Genomic DNA, 19,318 nt, shown 5'->3' with positions numbered 1-19,318 from the left:
AATTGTATTGAGAAAACAAGCCCATGGGAGGGAATACATATAAACTATGTAGATAAATTATTTATATATATCCTATATAAGGGTGGGTGTTATCTCAGTGTGAAGTTGATTTGATAAATTCAGATCAAACTTTATGTATTCGTTTAATCTGTTTATTTTATGCAAATCAACCACACTGAGAGATCTCACGAGATTTCAGAGTCAATACAATTTTTGGTAAAAACACAATGCAATTTAAATAATAACTAAACAACAGATAAAATGTTCATTAACACTTGCATTCTATTTAATGAATAAAACAACGTTTCATTGAAATTTGTAGTTTTATGCTATTGTAGCAGTGCACTTAATGCAGTTGTTTCATTATTGTCCGTGGTCACAATGTTCCTGTTATAAAACCTCGACTCAACTCCAGCCTGTGGCCTTCAAGATTTGTTGTATCGGTAGACCACGCGACGAAGCAGTACTAGTGGCAGCTGCCCTAATGCTGTGTGCCCCGAAAACTGACACATCCACACCAGCTTGTGCCATAACTGTTTTTATCCATCTGGATAGTGTACTCCGACAAACTGGACCGTGGGGTGAAACAGTTCCCAAGAATAATTTTGTTGCATTATTTCTTTATATCTTTGGTTTTGTCCAAGTATTCTGACATTGTAGAATACACGCACAACGATAGTTTGTTGGTAAACTTGGGGATGATAATAATCCAAGCGAACATTTTCCGTGAAGCTGAATATAAGACAAGTGTATGTACTGAATCACGTGACTTGCGCATGTCATCTCGTGAGATCACTCAGTGTGGTTGATTTGCATAAAATCCAAGTTCTGATAGGCCGATTTAACTGAAACTCTAGGTCTAGGAATGATCAGCTCATGGTCCTAATGTTCTACTTAACTATTTTTTACTCAAATTGGTAAATATTTCAACAACAAAAATAAATACTGTAGGACTCAGGTGACTGTTAAAGCCCATGGGCCTCTTTTTAGATTCCAATTGCCTTGCGTCCTTGGTCCGTCCGTCATTCCGTCCGTCCTTTAACTATTCTTGTTAACGCTATTTATCAGAAAGTACTGGCGGGATCTTTATGTAATTTTTGGGATTGATCACAAAACCAAGATGGCCGACAGCCAGCCATCTCTAATTTATGAGTTAAAGTTTGTTAGCGCTATTTATCAGAAAGTACTAAAGGTATTTTCTCAAATTTTACATGAAGGTTCCCCAAGGTCCCTAGTTATGCATATCTTTTTTGAAACTGATCACAAAACCAAGATGGCTGACAGCCAGCCGTCTTTAATTTGAGAGTTAAAGTTTGTTTGGGCTATTTATCAGAAAGTGCTGGAGGGATCTTTATAAAATTTCATGTGAAGGTTCCTAATGGTCCTTATGATATATATATATATAGTTATGCATATAGGATTTTGGGACTGATCAGAAAACTAAGATGGCTGACAAGCGCCATCTTGAATTTTAAGAGTTAAAGTTTGATAGTATTATTACTTAGAAATTACTGGAAGAATCTTTCTCAAGTTTGATATTTAGGTTCCCCTTGTTCTTTAGTTGTGCATGTTTACCTTTGAGACTGATTGGATAAACCAAATGGCTGACAGACGGCCATCTAGGATTTTGAAAGATAAAGTAATTTATTCTTAGAAATGACTTGAGGGATCTTTTTCAAATTTGATACATTGTATGTAGGTTCTACCTGGTCCTTAGTTTTCATGTTTTATTTTGAGAGTGATCATAAAAACAAGATTCTTTAACATTAAGTACTGTACTAGTAAATATGTGTAAAGACAAACTCACTTTGAAGGTTGTCTTTTATACACAGCAGTATGATCAGTTACCTAAGGATGCATTTACTGTTTCCATGTCTCGATCAAACAAGAAAAGAAGTGAAAAGATCGAACTGACATTGAACTAATGGAGATGGTACAATGGTGGGCATGCACCAAGATCCCTCTGGGATCTCTTGTTATCTCTTCTTATTCTAATACATGTAATTGTCCAGATTCTAATAAATTGTCAACAATTTACCTGAGGAACATACTGTTGATCAATATTCTTATTTCAGTTGTTCTATAGAAACATGGCACTAACTAGAATATTTGATCTAATGTGGATATGGACATTTCAAAAATACTCAGAATTATTCTACGCTAGAAACAAAACTATGACATTGAGAAACAATTAAATTATGAAATACTTAAAAAAACAACACTTTTAATACAATTAAATTATAAATAAGTACTTATATTATTAAACAAATCTTGTGAAAACATTGCTGTGTATGATTTATACATAATATATATACCAGTAAACAGCAGGACATACAAGTTCCGGCCTATTTCCTGTTCAGTTGCATATATTTCTATTCACTTCTTTCCTGTGTGTTTGTAGGTGGGTGGGCAGGCGAAACAATTGTTTTTAGCTCACCTGCCCACTTTCAAGGTCACAGGGGTCAAATATGTTAAAATCTTCAAACAACTTCTTCTCAATAACCAAAAGGCCCAGGGTACTGATATTAGGCCTGTAGCATGCTGGGATGAAGGGCTACCAGGTTTGTTCAAATGAATGACCTTGACCCACTTTCAAGGTCACTGGGGTCAGATGTAAATGTGTAAATGTACAGTGTCTTATGTCATAAATGAAGTTTATAATATCTGTTATCATTTGCCAATCACATTTGTTGACAAAAATATTTTTAAAATGATTTTTCTGGTGCTTAAATCCGATTAAATAAAAGTCTCACCTTTTCTTACCTTTATTACCATGGCCACCTGTACAGGTAAATACTGAAGCAACTTTAGAATTGAAAACGTATTATAAACTAGAGACAATAACGAACAATTTTCTTGAAACTTTTATTCACATATATAACAAATATTTTTCAAGTTATGCACTTCTGAAAAATTAAGTTAATTAATTTATATTACAATAATTAATTCAGCAGTGATGTCCCTTTACATAGAAATTGATGTAGCAGCCTAAGGGTTAAGAGCTCGGACAAGTTTGATGACCACTGTCAGCGGACCCCATTTGGCGGAGTTATGGCCCCTTGAATAATGAAAACCGTCATTATCTGCAGCTTTTCGTTCCCGTACAATTACTACAACAAATGTTAACCGATTTTCTTCAAATTTGGTCACAGGATTAAATGCCTTAAGGGCTCGGACAAGTTCGATGACCACTCTCAGCGGACACCAAATGGGAGAGTTATGGCCCCTTGAATAACGAAAAACATCAATATCTGCTGTTTCTGTTCTTTAACTCTTGCAAATATTATCCTTTTTCTCTAACTTGGTTTTCGTGTCATAATTGCTGTAGATATTGTTCAGATGTTTCAACCAAATTCTGTATGCACATCCGATGTGATTTGTGCGTATTTACGGATAATCAATGAGGTATATGCCATACCGCAGCGTCCGTCATCCGTCAGTCCGTCCGTCCGTCAACTTTTCCTTTTAAACGCTACTAGTCATGAACGACTGAGGGGCGTGGCCCAATAGGGGAAACATAGTAAATTCTTAAAATCCTTCTTCTTCTGTAGGAATGAAAGGATTTGGTCCATATTTGGTCAGAAGCATTCTATGGTGAAGGGGAACCATTTTGTATAAACTGTGTGTCTGGCCCCCGTGGGGGCTGAGGGGCGTGGCCCAATAGGGAAAATATAACAAATTCTTTAAAATCCTTCTTGTGTAGGAATAAAAGGATTTGTTCCATATTTGGTCTGAAGCATCCTTGGGTAAAGGGGAACCTATTTTGTATAAATCGTTGGTCAGGCCCCCCAGGGGTTTAAGGGGCTGGGCCCAATAGGGGAAACATACCAAATTATTCTTTAAAATCCTTCTTCTGTAGGAATGAAAGGAATTGGTCCATATTTGGTGTGGAGCATCCTTGGGTAAAGAGGAACCAATTTTGGATAAACAGTGGGTGTGACCCCCTGGGACCTGAGGGGCGGGGCCCAATAGGGGAAATAAAAGTAAAACCTTTATAATCCTTCTACCTTAGGGATTAAGGGATTTTATCCTTATTTAGTCTTGAGCATCCTTTGGCAAAAGGGACTCAATTTCGCATATACAGCAAGTGTGGCCCTCCTGGGGCCAGAAGGGAGGGGCCCAATAGGGGAAACATAGCAAATTCTTCAAATACCTTCCTCTGTACGAATGACAGTATTGCCAAAATTTGGTATGAAGCATCCTTGGGTGAAGGGGAACCAATTTTGTATAAATGGTCTGTCTAACCCTCCTGGAGGCAGAGAGGTGGCAGGCCCAATAGAGGAGATAGAGGTAAAACGTTTAAAATCCTTCTGCTACCATAGGGATTAAGGGATATTATCCTGATTTAGTCTGGAGCATTCTTGGACCAAGGGGACTCAATTTTGTATAAGCAGAGGGTGTGGTCTCCCAGGGGGCAGAAGGGCGGGGCCCAATAGGAGAAATAGAGGTAAAACCTTTAAAATCATTCTTCGACCATCAAGATTAAGGGATTTAATCCTTATTTAGTCTGGAGCATCCTTGGGCGAAGGGGTCTCAATTTTTAGCTCACCTGCCCGAAGGTCCGTCGTCCGTCCGTCCGTCGTCTGTCGTCAACTTTTTGCTTTAAACAACTTCTTCTCAATAACCAAAAGGCCTAGGAAGATGATATTTGGCCAGTAGCACGCTGGGATCAAGGGCTACCAAGTTTGTTCAAATAAAAGACCTTGACCCACTTTCAAGGTCACAGGGGTCAAATATGTTAAAATCTTCAATCAACTTCTTCTTAATAACCAAAAGGCTCAGGGTACTGATATTGGGCCTGTAGCATGCTGGGATGAAGGGCTACCAAGTTTGTTCAAATGAATGACTTTTACCCACTTTCAAGGTCACAGGGGTCAAATATGTTAAAATCTTCAATCAACTTCTTCTTAATAACCAAAAGGCTCAGGGTACTGATATTGGGCCTGTAGCATGCTGGGATGAAGGGCTACCAAGTTTGTTCAAATGAATGACCTTGACTAACTTTCAAGGTCATTGGGGTCGGATGTCTTAAATCTTCAAACACCTTCTTCTCAATAACCAAAAGGCCCAGTGTACTGGTATTAGGCCTGTAGCATGCTGGGATGAAGGGCTACCAATTTTGTTCAAATGAATGACCTTGACCAACTCTCAAGGTCATTGGGGTCAGATGTCTTTAAAATCTTCAAACAACTTCTTCTCAATAACCAAAAGGCCCGGTGTACTGATATTAGGCCTGTAGCATGCTGGGATGAAGGGCTACCAAGTTTGTTCAAATGAATGACCTTGACTAACTTTCAAGGTCATTGGGGTCGGATGTCTTAAATCTTCAAACACCTTCTTCTCAATAACCAAAAGGCCCAGTGTACTGGTATTAGGCCTGTAGCATGCTGGGATGAAGGGCTACCAATTTTGTTCAAATGAATGACCTGGACCAACTCTCAAGGTCATTGGGGTCAGATGTCTTTAAAATCTTCAAACAACTTCTTCTCAATAACCAATATGCCCAGGGTACTGATATTGGGCCTGTAGCATGCTAGAATGAAGAGCTACCAAGTTTGTTCAAATGAATGACTTTTACCCACTTTCAAGGTCACAGGGGTCAAATGTCATAAAATCTTCAAACAACTTCTTCTCAATAATCAAAAGGGCCAGGGTACTGAAATTAGGCCTGTATTATGCTTGGATGAAGGACTACCAAGTTTGTTCAAATGAATGACCTTGACCAGCTTTCAAGGTCACAGGGGTCTAATGTCGGAAAATCTTCAAACGACTTCTCCTCAATAACCACAAAGCCCAGGGTACTGATATTGGGCCTGTAGCATACTGGGATAAAGGGCTACCTAGTTTGTTAAAATAAAGGACCTTGACCCCCTTTCAAGGTCACTGGGGTCAGATGTCTTAAATCTTAAAACAATTTCTTCTCAATAACCAAAAGGCCCAGTGTACTGATATTTGGCCTGTAGCATGCTGGGATGAAGGGCTACCAGGTTTGTTCAAATAAATAACCTTGGCGAACTTTCAAGGTCACAGGGGTTGAAATATGTTAAAATCTTCAAACAACTTCTTCACAATAACCAAAAGGCCAATGGGACTGATATTGAACCTGTAGCATGCTGGGATGAAGGGTTACCAGGTTTGTTTAAATGAACGATCTTGACCAAATTTCAAGGTCAAAGGGGTCAGATGTCTTAAATCTTCAAACAGCTTCTTCTCAATAACCAAACGGCCCAGTGTACTGATATTGGGCCTGTCTTCTCAATAACCAATATGCCCAGGGTACTGATATTGGGCCTCTAGCATGCTGGGATGAAGGACTATCAAGTTTATTCAAATGAATGACCTTGACCAACTTTCGAGGTCACAGGGGTCAAATGTTGTAAAATCTTCAAGGGACTTCTTCTCAATAACCAAAAGGCCAAGGGTACTTATATTGGGCCTGTGGCATGCTGGGATGTAGGGCTACCAAGTTTGTTCAAATAAATGCCCTTGATCAACTTTCAAGGTCACAGGGGTTGAGATATGTTAAAATCTTTAAACAACTTCTTCTCAATAACCAAAAGGCCCAGTGTACTGATATTGGGCCTGTCTTCTCAATAACCAATATGCCCAGGGTACTGATATTGGGCCTCTAGCATGCTGGGATGAAGGACTATCAAGTTTATTCAAATGAATGACCTTGACCAACTTTCGAGGTCACAGGGGTCAAATGTTGTAAAATCTTCAAGGGACTTCTTCTCAATAACCAAAAGGCCCAGGGTACTTATATTGGACCTGTGGCATGCTGGGATGAAGGTCTACAAAGTTTGTTCAAATGAATGACCTTTACCCACTTTCAAGGTCACTGGAGTCAGATGTCTTAAAATCTTCAAACAATTTCTTCTCAATAACCAAAAGGCCCAGTCTACTGATATTTGGCCTGTAGCATGCTGGGATGAAGGGTTACCAAGTTTGTTTAAATGAACGATCTTGACCAACTTTCAAGGCCAAAGGGGTCAGATGTCTTAAATCTTCAAACAGCTTCTTCTCAATAACCAAACGGCCCAGTGTACTGATATTGGGCCTGTAGCATGCTGGGATGAAGGGTTACCAAGTTTGTTTAAATGAACGATCTTGACCAACTTTCAAGGTCAAAGGGGTCAGATGTCTTAAATCTTCAAACAGCTTCTTCTCAATAACCAAAAGGCCCAGTGTACTGATATTGGGCCTGTAGCATGCCGGGATGAAGGGCTACCAAGTTTGTTCAAATAAATGACCTTGACCAACTTTCAAGGTCACAGGGGTTGAAATATGTTAAAATCTTCAAACAACTTCTTCTCAATAACCAAAAGGCCCAGGGTACTGATATTGGGCCTGTAGCATGCTGGGATGAAGGGCTATCAAGTTTGTTTAACTGAATGACCTTGACCAACTTTCAAGGTCACAGGGTCAAATGTCGTAAAATCTTCAATGAACTTCTTTTCAATAAGCAAAAGGGCCAGGGTACTGAAATTGGGCCTGTAGCATGCTGGGATGAAGGACTACCATGTTAGTTCAAATGAATGACCTTGATCCACTTTCAACCTAATGTCCTTGTTCAACAATTAAGGTCAGAGGCGTCATATGTTTTAATCTTTTAATAGGTTCTTATGAAATCTTAAGATTACAAGTGTTAGATTAATAACAGGTGAGCGATGCTGGCCCATTGGGCCTCTTGTTTCACTATTAACGTGAAAAATGTAAAAAAAATGCTTCGAAAAGAATGATTTCATATATTTTCATTGGATATTTTACAATAATTCATGAAGCTAACAAGGCTATTGATACAATATCAAGCCAGATTACCTGAGCGAGAACTTGAAGGTGTTTTGAATGTTGTACAGGTAAATTCCAACTTCAGTCAGCCTTGTTGGCTTTGTGCTTAGTTATGATTTATTCCATGGAAATATATGGCATTATTCTGGAGATTTGACACATTTTCTTTCATTATTCTCGATAAAAGTGAATACACAGGTACTTCAGGAATGCATGTATAGGTAATTTTTTTCATTAATTTCATTATTCATTGAAATGTTTAATGGCGTTGACATAACGTCCGGAAACGAAAGTAAAAACACTGCCCTCTGGTGATGGTCATTTTAAAGTACTGTGTTTGACCAGACTCTTGAATTAAAAGTGATCAAGCATCTGGTTGAACGAGACTAGTATTTGTGTGGTGTACATGCAGCATATGATATGTATGCTACAATATAGATTACAATAATACCTATATGAAATGAAAAATATTTCCTACATATTTACACAAAGGGGATGTATCATGTAGATGTTAGATGTATTAATTACAATATGCTTTATAAGAACTATTGGAAGCTAATTTGTGTGTATATTTATTTAGAGAATACCGATGTGTAAAAGTGTGGCGCAAGAATATTTCATTATCACTGATAATGTAGATGTGTAATGTATAGCAATGAAAACAGGAAGAACTATATAAGTATGTTACTATTGACACTATAGCATGTTAACACATGGTGTTAAAGTATTCTAAAAAAATCTATAAAGAATGCAACCATGATTATTATAAATGCATATTTAATTTATTTATGTAAAGCAATTACCAATATGGTATTTGTTATAGTCGATCTTACATAAACGTGTTATTATATAAATCAGATCTTAAAATTTTCTATGAATAAAATGGTGTATATCATGTATTATTAATAAATAGTAACACTGAACAGTCAACTTCAAATATGTATGCCTCTCAAGTCATGTAATGAAGGGAGTGCATATTATTTTATTGCCAGCCAAAACCATACATTATTTTTCAAAAATTCATGACAAACAAATTCCATCTACTGTCAACACTCGGCGTTGATTGTGATAAACAAAAAAAAGAAACAGATTTTATACATAGGTAAAAAAACATAACAGAAGCAAAATTTTGGTACAGGAAACACATTTTACAGAATCTTATATATATAATCCGCCTGAAGAAGCCCTAGAAGGCAGAAAGGCCTAGCGGACGATCTGAAAAATTTGTTTTTATTCTATATTTTCCTTCGCAAGGACTTATTCATTTATTATCTACAATATATATATATATATATATACTGCCATACATAAAAGCAGAATGGCAACGGGAGACAATACATAGTTTTAGTACAATACAAAGTAGAGGACTGAGTGTAACTACTGTATATATCAATCAAGTCCTTCAACTGTGAAGTCATAGATTCATATAATGATAAAGATGGTAGACTTGTTGGTTAATGTTAAAATAAATGATAACATATGCACAATTGTAAATATATAAGCAACCTAATACCTAATGATAGCAAAAGAAGAAAGACATTTTACAAAGAGGTAAGTGCTTCATGCATAAAAACTTATACTTTCGGCCTAAATATCATTGGGGAGAAGACATTTTACAAAGAGGTAAGTGCTTCATGCATAAAAACTTATACTTTCGGCCTAAATATCATTGGGGGAGATTGGAATGAAATTCAACAAGCATGTGTTATAACCAAGAAATTAAGTAAAATTATGCTTTTAAATTAACGAAGCTGGATTAATAGACCCATAGAGGCAAAAACACCCAGATATGTCAACAATTTACATGGAAACGGAAAAATATTAACACTGAAGCTAGCAAAATTTTCTTCTTATTGCAAAAAGAAGTAATCTATAAAATTATACCAACAGATATCGACCTAGTTAGGGCCCCGTATCAGAGATACGGGTGCCCGATAGTAATTACTGGCTAATAACTTTGTTATTTATTGACCGATGTACTTGAAACTTGGTCAAGATGTTCAGTTCACAAAAATACACATTGAGGTAAAAAGTCAAGGTCAAAGGTCAAGGTCATTAGAACTAAACAAGGAGTCAACTAACCAAAGGTCAAGGTCATTGGATCAAATGTCAAGGTTAAATTTTGTTCCTTTTCCCTGATGAACATTTTGATATGACATTATGAAGCAATGTTGTTCAGAACTTAACACAGAGTCATCTGACCTTAGGTCCAGGTTTCGGGGTCCAAAGGGTCAAGGTCAAGTTTTGTATTTTTCACTGAAGAACATTATGTTATGATATTAAGAAGCAAAGTTGGTCGGAATTGAAGAATAAGTCAACTGCCCAAAGATCAGGGTCACTGGGTTAATGATCAAGGCCATTTGGGTCCAAAGGTCAAAGACAAAGTGGATCTCTGACTTTGACCCTGGCTCGTGATGGAGGAGGTATATAAGGTGAAATATAACAAAGCAAAGCTAACAAATAAGTATTGCACCTGTATTTACAATTCTGTGAGCCCAGCAAATATGGAGGTGGCAGGAAACAAGACTCACATCATAGTACATGTAAAATGTATATTTTGCTTCCTTGCGATTCTTTTTGAAGTCCAAATCTCAAACGTCAAGCTCAGCTATACGGGCAGATTGCTTCTTAAGGGGGATATATTGCCACAAGACGGGGCCCTTACTGACCTGTCAGTGTTCTAGTTTTAATAAGATATACAGATCATCAAGCTGTATCGCTGGTGTTGGATGTTACGAATGTTAAGTATTACATCTTCAGTCCATTTCCAGGGTAAAGGAAATTAAATAAAAGTCTATTGAATAACATAGAGTATCAAAAGGTAATATTTAAAAACTTTAAACAAATGTAATACCATGGAAAACATTAATAAAATGACTACTTGAATGAGATGGGATTTATGTAAAATTGAAATACTTGAACAATCAATATAGTTTTGAAAGAAATAATCTAGCTTGAGAAAAAATATTATAAAAGAATTAAATAAAATTAATGAAAGTATTAACACAAAATAATGCAGAGGAAGGTGCAAATAATCAGTTGAAGAGAAGATTAATCACATGATGTTTTCAAGGTAATAGGAAGTCAAATCAGACGGAGAACAAAATTGGTCAAACAAGGGGAAAATATACAAAAGACTTTCTGTCACTGAAAAAGGGGAGACAACTTCAAAAGACCGTTACCAAACTATGCAATGAAGAAGGCAAGATGTTAACAAATCAAGATGACATATTGAAACATCGAAATTTAAAAAAAAAAAATGAAACTATACTTGGCAAGTAATCCAAGTAAACAAGAAATAAACTAATACTAATAGACTCAATTAATTTTGAATCAATATAATTAACTGAAGAAAGCTTTAAATGTGAAGGACTATTAAAAGAAAAAGAATGTTGACTGTAGAATTTTATCAAACATTTTCGCCACTTTAAAAAGTTATAGTGGAAGAATGTCTGAAAGATATTACTTGAACAAGATTTAAATCGGCCTACAATTGTTCAATGTATTTTCTCACTATGATAACTCAATTATCATACAGTGATATTAAGCAAACACACTTCCAATTTATTCCAAAATTTGTTTGTCTCAAAAAAATAATGATATAGAATTATCGTGTCTTTCATCTACAAAATATCAAAACACTGATAGCTGTTTGTCTATGATGATGGTGTTGACCAATGTTGGATAGAAGGGTCCTCTGTAACAGATCACAACCATGTACTAAGGTACAAATGAACACTGCCTGTTAGAAGGAGACAATTAGTCTCGGGACTTGCAACAACATATGTTAACTATATGTATGTCCCTAGGAATGGGGTCAGGCTCCAGAATTCTAATCATTGTGTTCATCCCTTGATGCCCATCAATTGCATAATGTACATTGTTATGGGGTGGGGATCTCGACCATTTAAAGCATTTCAAAATTATTTAGTGCCTAAGGGTGAGGCCAGAGTCGATTCTAATATGATGATTGTGTTAATCTCTTTTATCATTTATGCCCAGCGTCTGTATATATGGTTATAGGATTGGGATCTCCACAGCTTCTAAGTTTATGACTCCGGGACTAAGTCTCCAAGGGAAACATCAATGTTGACATCTCGATTGTATTATGTACAATGTACAAGTTATCCTAGCAGGATCTTGGCGTCCACCGTCACACCATCTTCATTAGTTCCATGTCAGGTTGATCTTTTCTCTTATCTGTTTGATCAAGTCATGTAAACCTTGCAAGTAACTTTGATCTAAACTTCAAACTGCTGTGTATAAAAGACAACCTTCTAAGTGAGTTTGTACCCCCACAACTATATATATCATTGTTTGGCACCAAGAGGTGAACACATTTTGATAATAGAATTGACCCTGCAGGTGTCTAGCCCCACCCCTAGGGACTTATTTTAACAAAAGTCAATTATCAATAAATGGGTCATGCCTGTCTATGAAGAGTAATAATTATGTTGTTTCTGATGCTTTCTACTTTAGATATGAGAAAAACAGAATCTATACCTATATCGGGGAGGTGATTGTTTCCGTCAATCCGTACCGTACATTGGACATCTACAACAATACCTATGTTGACCAATACCGAGGGCGCGAGATCTATGAACGACCCCCACACATATTTGCCCTGGCTGACAGTGCTTACAAGACAATGAAAAGGAGCAGTCGAGACACATGCATCGTCATATCAGGTACAAAGTCTTGTAGAAGGATTCATGTATTGCATTTGAGCTTAGGCATTTTAAGTTTTCTTCCTTTCTCATAATAGAATATTTTGAGGACTGGAACTTTTAAAGAAAAATTCAGCTTTCCAGCATGAAGCAAAGTATTAATTGGGCTGTAAAGTTTACTGAGTAATCACTGACTTACAACTTAGGAAGGCAAGGATAGGACCTTTTCTGATTGTAGTAGTTTCCATCAGATGTAATTTCAAATAACAGTTTTTTTGCAGAATTTCAGAATTTTGTAAATTGAAATATGCTAATTTCGGTTATGTTGCAGGTGAAAGTGGCTCAGGGAAGACTGAAGCATCCAAAATTATCATGAGGTACATTGCCGCGGTGACCAATCTCGGTGGGCAGAAGGAAGTTGAAAGGTATAATGACCAAATATACATAGTTTCAATATGAATCTCGCTAATTATTAGACAGAATCATAAATTTTATCTGTAGAATGAAGGAAATCTGTATATATTATGTATGACTAACTGAAATATAAAATACATTCAAGCTAATATGTGTACGAATAATAGTGATCTACAGGTCAGTTTCTATAATATTTACCTCACCAGCCTGAACACCAAGTGAACTTGTATTAGAATCTATCACGTTTTTTAAGTAAATGACTTTCATAGATTTTCAACATCACAAGGGTCAAATTTTTTAAAGCCTTGTAAAAGGTTGATCCTGTACCTTTGTTTAGTCCATTTAAATGTGTTTGACTTTTGTCCATTTGGAGAGTACCATTTGGCCTCTTGTCAATGAATTCTTGAAAAGTGTTTACAAAAATATTTCATTTGAAACTGTGTACATAGACCTTTCAGTTAGGTGCAACTGTGTGATTAAATAGATCAATGTGTTATATTTTTCATCGTATGGCATTGCCACTCATTTAGGCTATGAACGCTAAATTGTTACGTTGAATGCCAATGATCTGCCCTGGGCGTTGGCTGTTTATTCATTGAACATGAATTTTTAATAAGATGAACATACTCCAAAAATGGTAAATGTATGTTTTGAACTGCTTTCAGTTGGCATTCTTAGGCAATATGAATTCCAACTGAACAAAGGCAAACCCAACATGGAATCAGCTCTTCTTTGAATTTACTTTTGTCAAGTTGGCATTCATATTACCTATGAATGTCGACTGAAAGCAGTTGAATGCTTGAATATTAAGTCATTTGTATACCAACCAGAAATACTTGGGCAATGGACAGTCATCTTACTGTACTATTTTCTTAAACATGAAGTCTTATCAGACAATAATGTCTGTTGCAAAAATTGATTATACTGGTATAATAGGGAGATGTCTTGTTCCAGCTTTCTGTCCCCCTTCCTGTCATGACTGGATTAGGTTGACTATATGCTCATAAACTTTATTATTTACACTTATAATTATTTCCCTAAGAAAAGTGTTAATTTTTAAGAATTATATCTATGGCTTTTTAGAATTGCCAAAGTTGCAAGCATTTTAGCTGCACCATGCAAAACTGCTTTCTTGATTTTAGATTTCTATGGAAAGGAAGATACAAATCACACTAAGGATTGAAAATATCCTTCAGTTTGTTTAGTCCAATGATTTGCCAGTTACCATTCTATTTACACATGTACAACAAATGATGTATTTGAAAAAAAATGTAAAGCACAGAAAAAACTGAGGATCTTTACATAACATGTACAACGTACAGTAAGGTTTTTTTTCGACTGCAGGCTTCCAATAACTGAGTACTGACAAATCACATTATACAATGTATTTTACTATTTTTACAGGAATGAGGTAGCAAGGTAAAGATTTGAAATCCTGTAGTATAATCGTGTTCACAAAAAAACTACAAAATGTGTGAATGTCTGCTAAGGATAACGTTGCATTATCTTTGCATGCACCATCTGATTGAAACACAATCTTTCTTATAGCATTTTAGAAAATATTCCAAACCTGCTGTTATACTATCACCTGCGTAACTTCTATGTCATCTTTATTATACAGTCCCACAAACTATTTCTAGTCAAAAATGATGTCGCATGAAGTGCCAATTATATCTATAAATAAAATTTAGTACAGTTATAATGTTATAAAATTCAAATTAGTTTCCTAAAATTATTTGAAATTACTAAGGTTTTGGCCAATTGATACGTAAATAATAATGAAAAAAATATTTGAGCTGTTGGATCACTGTTTCCTGTTTTTTAAATTCTTCCCTGATACTATTATATTAAAATATTTATTTGTATTTCATTTTAATGATGATTGCCATGGTATCAAGCTGATATTTTCATAAATTAGTGAAATTTGAATTCAGCCATTTTTTTTTTAGTTTTTTGCATAGTTCTTCTCTTGCAAAATTTGAGAGTATATATGCTTTAACATACCGTAAATTTGCGTATAGCGCACACTTTTTTAGGTAAATATTGTCATTCCAAAAAGGGGGTGCGCACTATACGCAGGAACAAGTCATTCTTGAGTTATCGTTCTCTAGTTTCTGGTCCGCCATATTGGATTACCTACCTTCAAATAGTTTTATATTGAGTTGTCGGTCATATCAGAGACGTTATTATTCATCTCTGGTCATATATGATTAAAATTACAACAAAGAATGAAATTCTTTGGCAACACAATTTTTACCTTCTCTTAACTTATTAAAATCGGTAATCCGTGGTCATGACTGCTGATTTGGCGACAAACACTAGCTGGGCACGTAACATTTTTTACAAATTGACCGGAGGGCATACCGTCTGATCCCAGACAATAGGCTAGGTAGGATCATCATGCTTCAGCGAAAATTATTGACACTTCTCAACACCACAGTAAATACAGTAATTAGCTAACACTCTTTCAGTGATTACCGATTAACAATAGCTCTGAGCAATTTAATTGAAATTATTTGCAGTCGCGACTGAGGGACCGTGATGTTTTCACTTCTCAACACGTGGCACTGTTAGAACTACAGACTGATTTGACCGTAAAGGGATTATAAAACATTCAACACATCCCCTTCAAATCTACTAGAAGGAAAAAAATAAAAGCAGAATACACTATTTTTATGATGCTTCATAATATTGAAATAATTCACGAGGTTATTGATGCCGTCAACATGAAAGTGAGCCGGTAAAAAACATGCACACTCTAGGCTTAGCGATTTGGTAAAAAAAACCACACCAGAACTAACATGGAACGGAGCCTGTAATTGAAACACTACATTTTCGTAATTATGAGAAAACCGCTGAGATGTCGAAACATTAGTTGATCAGCGATTTTCTGGCATCGTAATTGGCTACACTCGTCCACCAAGCGGTACGGAGGGAGACCTTCATGGGCTTGTTGACTCCAATCAATCAGTCGTTAATTAATCGGTGTTATAAACACCAAGCTACATTTGATGCTACTTTTCCTGTTTGATACCGTTTATTTTTAGGACTTCATTCTTTCATGGATTTTGGTCAAACTTTCTGCAAAGGTCAAGTATGAGTATACTTTGGACATTGTTGTGTTTCAGGGTTCCAAGGTCAAGGCCAAGGTCACTGTTGCTATATATAGAAAATCATCAACTGATTCAATTTAAACACTAAGCAACTTCATTCGTTCACAGATTTTGGTCAAACTTTATACAAAGGTTGAATATGGGTATACCTCCGACATCCTTGTGTTTCAGGGTTCCAAGGTCAAGGCCAAGGTCACTTGCTATATATAGAAACTGATTCAATTTAAACACTTAACAACTTTATTCAATATGTTATGGAGATGGTAATAACATACAGAAAAAACATATGAATATTAAAATCAACTTATCAACTTTAAGTGTAGTTCCTTAGTTTAGTGTTATATCTCGGAAAGAACTGGAGGGATTTTTCTCGTTGATTGGAAAAACAAGATGGCCAAAAGACGAGTCATCTTGAATTTTGACAATTAAAGTTTAGTTGTGACCACTGTTTCTGAAGAAGTACAGGACAGATCTTTATCACATTTCATCATATGTTGATTTTCAGTGGTACCTTTAGTTGTACATGATTGATTTTGATTCTAAAAAACAATGGATCGAAGGGATATAACAAGAGAGAAATTCAACCTTTCACAGAACCTTTAAGAAAGACGGTACAAATTGGCCAACACCATGATCCGTCTAGATCTGGGATCCCTTTTTTAGCAACAATTCTGTTTTCTGCCTCACGATCACTGCTTCGTGTGATATTTGAATTGTGTTAGATCTTTCCTTTACTGTGAAATGTTCTTTTTTATGTTTAATAATTATTTCATGTAGTTGCATTGCTTTATTTAATTGTTAATTGAAAAATTGGAGATTATGTCATCTCATGCTTTTCATTAACGCAATAATGTTTCTTTCCATTTCGTTTCTTAATTACTGATATTGTATCAATTGTTTGCTTTCAATTTTATTTGCTGTGAATTTAAGAAAATACTTCAAATCTTGATCGATCACAATGCAGCTTCAAGTTTTCAGAGATCGTTCGATTAAAATACACAGGGTGATCATGAGTCTTCCTTAGGCACAAAATGAAAAGTCTGGGACAAACCTAGAGACTTAGTTACATCTAATCGTCTTTATAAAAAAGACAATGAAGACATTTCTTGGGGATAAAAAATATGTATTATGAAAGTCAAAAGTCAATTGCATATGAAATGAAATATAAAACTTCTATTTGAATAAAGAAGGCAGGTAGCCTTTTCATTTCAGCAGTTTAAATATACTTTATTTTTCTCTGAAAAACAATACATAACTTAGTGAGTTATGGTACGTATGTCATGTTGATATTATCTCATAATTTCGTATTTCTTCATCAGCCCTATTTCTTGTTATTTGCTGAAAAACAGTCTTTCTCCTTTTTTCCCCCTCCTGCTTCTGAAATGAAATTCTTAGTATGATTCTATATTGCCAGTTCATGAGATTATAAATTTTTAGCTCACCTGCCCGAAGGGCAAGTGATCAGCTTATGCTGTACCACGGCGTCTGGCGTCAACTTTTCCCTTTAAAAGCCTTTATCTCCTGAACGACAGATTGGAGGAATTTAGCTAAATTTGATATGAGGCATCCTTGAGACCAGGGACTCAATGGATTTATGAAATAAGGGTGTGGCCCCCTAGGGGGCTGAGTGAGGGGCTAAAAAGGGGGGGGGGGGGGATTTGGGAAAATTTTAAAAATCTTTTTCTTTAGTTATAAAAACACTAGGATCAATACTACCCATAGCTGTAAAGGAATTTGGGGGGTTTATACAATTTGTGATTTTCATGTTTTACCAGGGCCCCTGTTTGCCCCTGAGGAGGGGGTAAAAAGGAAATAGACATGACGGGCCATATCTTCCGTTGTTTTAAAAATAATTTGTTCATATTTAAGAGAAATACTTATTAGTGGAGAAGGGTCTGCTGGTATAAATCGTGTGAGTCTGCCCCCCTAGGGGGCTGAGTTAGGGGCCGAAAAGGGGGGGGGGGGGGGAGAAATTAGGGAAATTTCAAAAATCTTCTTCTCCAGTTCTTGAAGTGCTAGAATCAAATACTACTCCTAGCTGTAAGGCCTTTAGGTGGTTTATGAAATTTGTGATTTTCATGTCTCTCAGGGCCCCCCTTTGCCCCTGAGGAGGGGGTGAAATTTAGTATAGTTTATATATGAAAAAGACATAATAGGCCATATCTTCCAATGTTTTGAACGGAATTTGCTCATATTTGACAGATATACTTGTTAGGGTAGGGAGGTCTGATGGTATGATATTTATGAGTCTGATTCCCTAGGGGGCTGAGTTAGGGGCCCAAAAGGGGAGAAATTTGGGAACATTTCAAAAATCTTCTTCTCTAAGTTATACAAATGCCAGGATCAAATACTACCCATAGCTGTAGCTGTAAAAGCGTTTGGGTGGTTTATACAAATTGTTATTTTCATGTCTACCAGGCCCCCCGTTTGACCCCTGGCCATGGTGAGGGGGTGAAATTTAGTATAGTTTATTAGCTCACCTGGCACGAAGTGCCAAGTGAGCTTATGCGATGGTGCGGCGTCCGTCGTCCGTCCGTCCGTCCGTCCATCCGTCCGTCCGTCCGGCGTCCGGCGTCAATATTTTACTTTAAACGACTTCTTCTTAATAACCAAAAGGCCTAGGGTGATGATATTTGGCCAGCAGCAAACTGGGATGAAGGGCTACAAAGTTTGTTCAAATGAATGACCTTCACCCATATTCAAGGTCACAGGAGTCAAATATGTTAAGAACTTTAAACATCTTCTTCTCAATAACCAAATTGCCCAGGGAGATGATATTTGGCCAGTAGCATGCTTGGATGAAGGGCTACCAAGTTTGTTCAAATGAATGACCTTCAATTTTATTCAAGGTCACAGGGGTCAATTGTCTTAAAAAACCTTTAAACAACTTCTTCTGAATAACCAAAATCCCCAGGGTGATGATATTTGGCCAGTAGCATGCTTACATGAAGGGCTACAAAGTTTGTTCAAATGAATGACCTTCACCCATATTCAAGGTCACAGGGGTCAAATATGTTAAAAACTTTAAACATCTTCTTCTCAATAACCAAATTGCCCAGGGAGATGATATTTGGCCAGTAGCATGCTTGGATGAAGGGCTACCAAGTTTGTTCAAATGAATGACCTTCAATTTTATTCAAGGTCACAGGGGTCAATTGTCTTAAAAAACCTTTAAACAACTTCTTCTGAATAACCAAAATCCCCAGGGTGATGATATTTGGCCAGTAGCATGCTTACATGAAGGGCTACAAAGTTTGTTCAAATGAATGACCTTCACCCATATTCAAGGTCACAGGGGTCAAATATGTTAAAAACTTTAAACATCTTCTTCTC

General features: G+C 36.4%; 1 protein-coding gene across 3 annotated transcripts in view; it reads left to right on the top strand.

Annotated features, from left to right (window-relative positions):
- LOC110466938 (unconventional myosin-Id-like) overlaps window positions 1–19,318 on the top strand; it is a 194,660-nt gene that overhangs the window by 34,059 nt on the left and 141,283 nt on the right. For 2 of the 3 annotated variants that reach the window (XM_021523752.1, XM_021523771.1), the window contains exons 2-4: window positions 12,271–12,479; window positions 12,790–12,883; window positions 14,277–14,291. In XM_021523752.1, coding sequence (XP_021379427.1) covers window positions 12,271–12,479; window positions 12,790–12,883; window positions 14,277–14,291 — 318 coding nt within the window. The remainder of the gene's footprint in view (window positions 1–12,270; window positions 12,480–12,789; window positions 12,884–14,276; window positions 14,292–19,318) is intronic. The other variant, XM_021523762.1, reaches the window with a different exon arrangement.

Source organism: Mizuhopecten yessoensis, unplaced genomic scaffold, assembly GCF_002113885.1.
Source record: "Mizuhopecten yessoensis strain PY_sf001 unplaced genomic scaffold, ASM211388v2 scaffold1713, whole genome shotgun sequence".
Classification (NCBI taxonomy): domain Eukaryota; kingdom Metazoa; phylum Mollusca; class Bivalvia; order Pectinida; family Pectinidae; genus Mizuhopecten; species Mizuhopecten yessoensis.
Note: the sequence above shows the minus strand (reverse complement) of the source record. Positions and strands in the feature narration are given on the sequence as shown.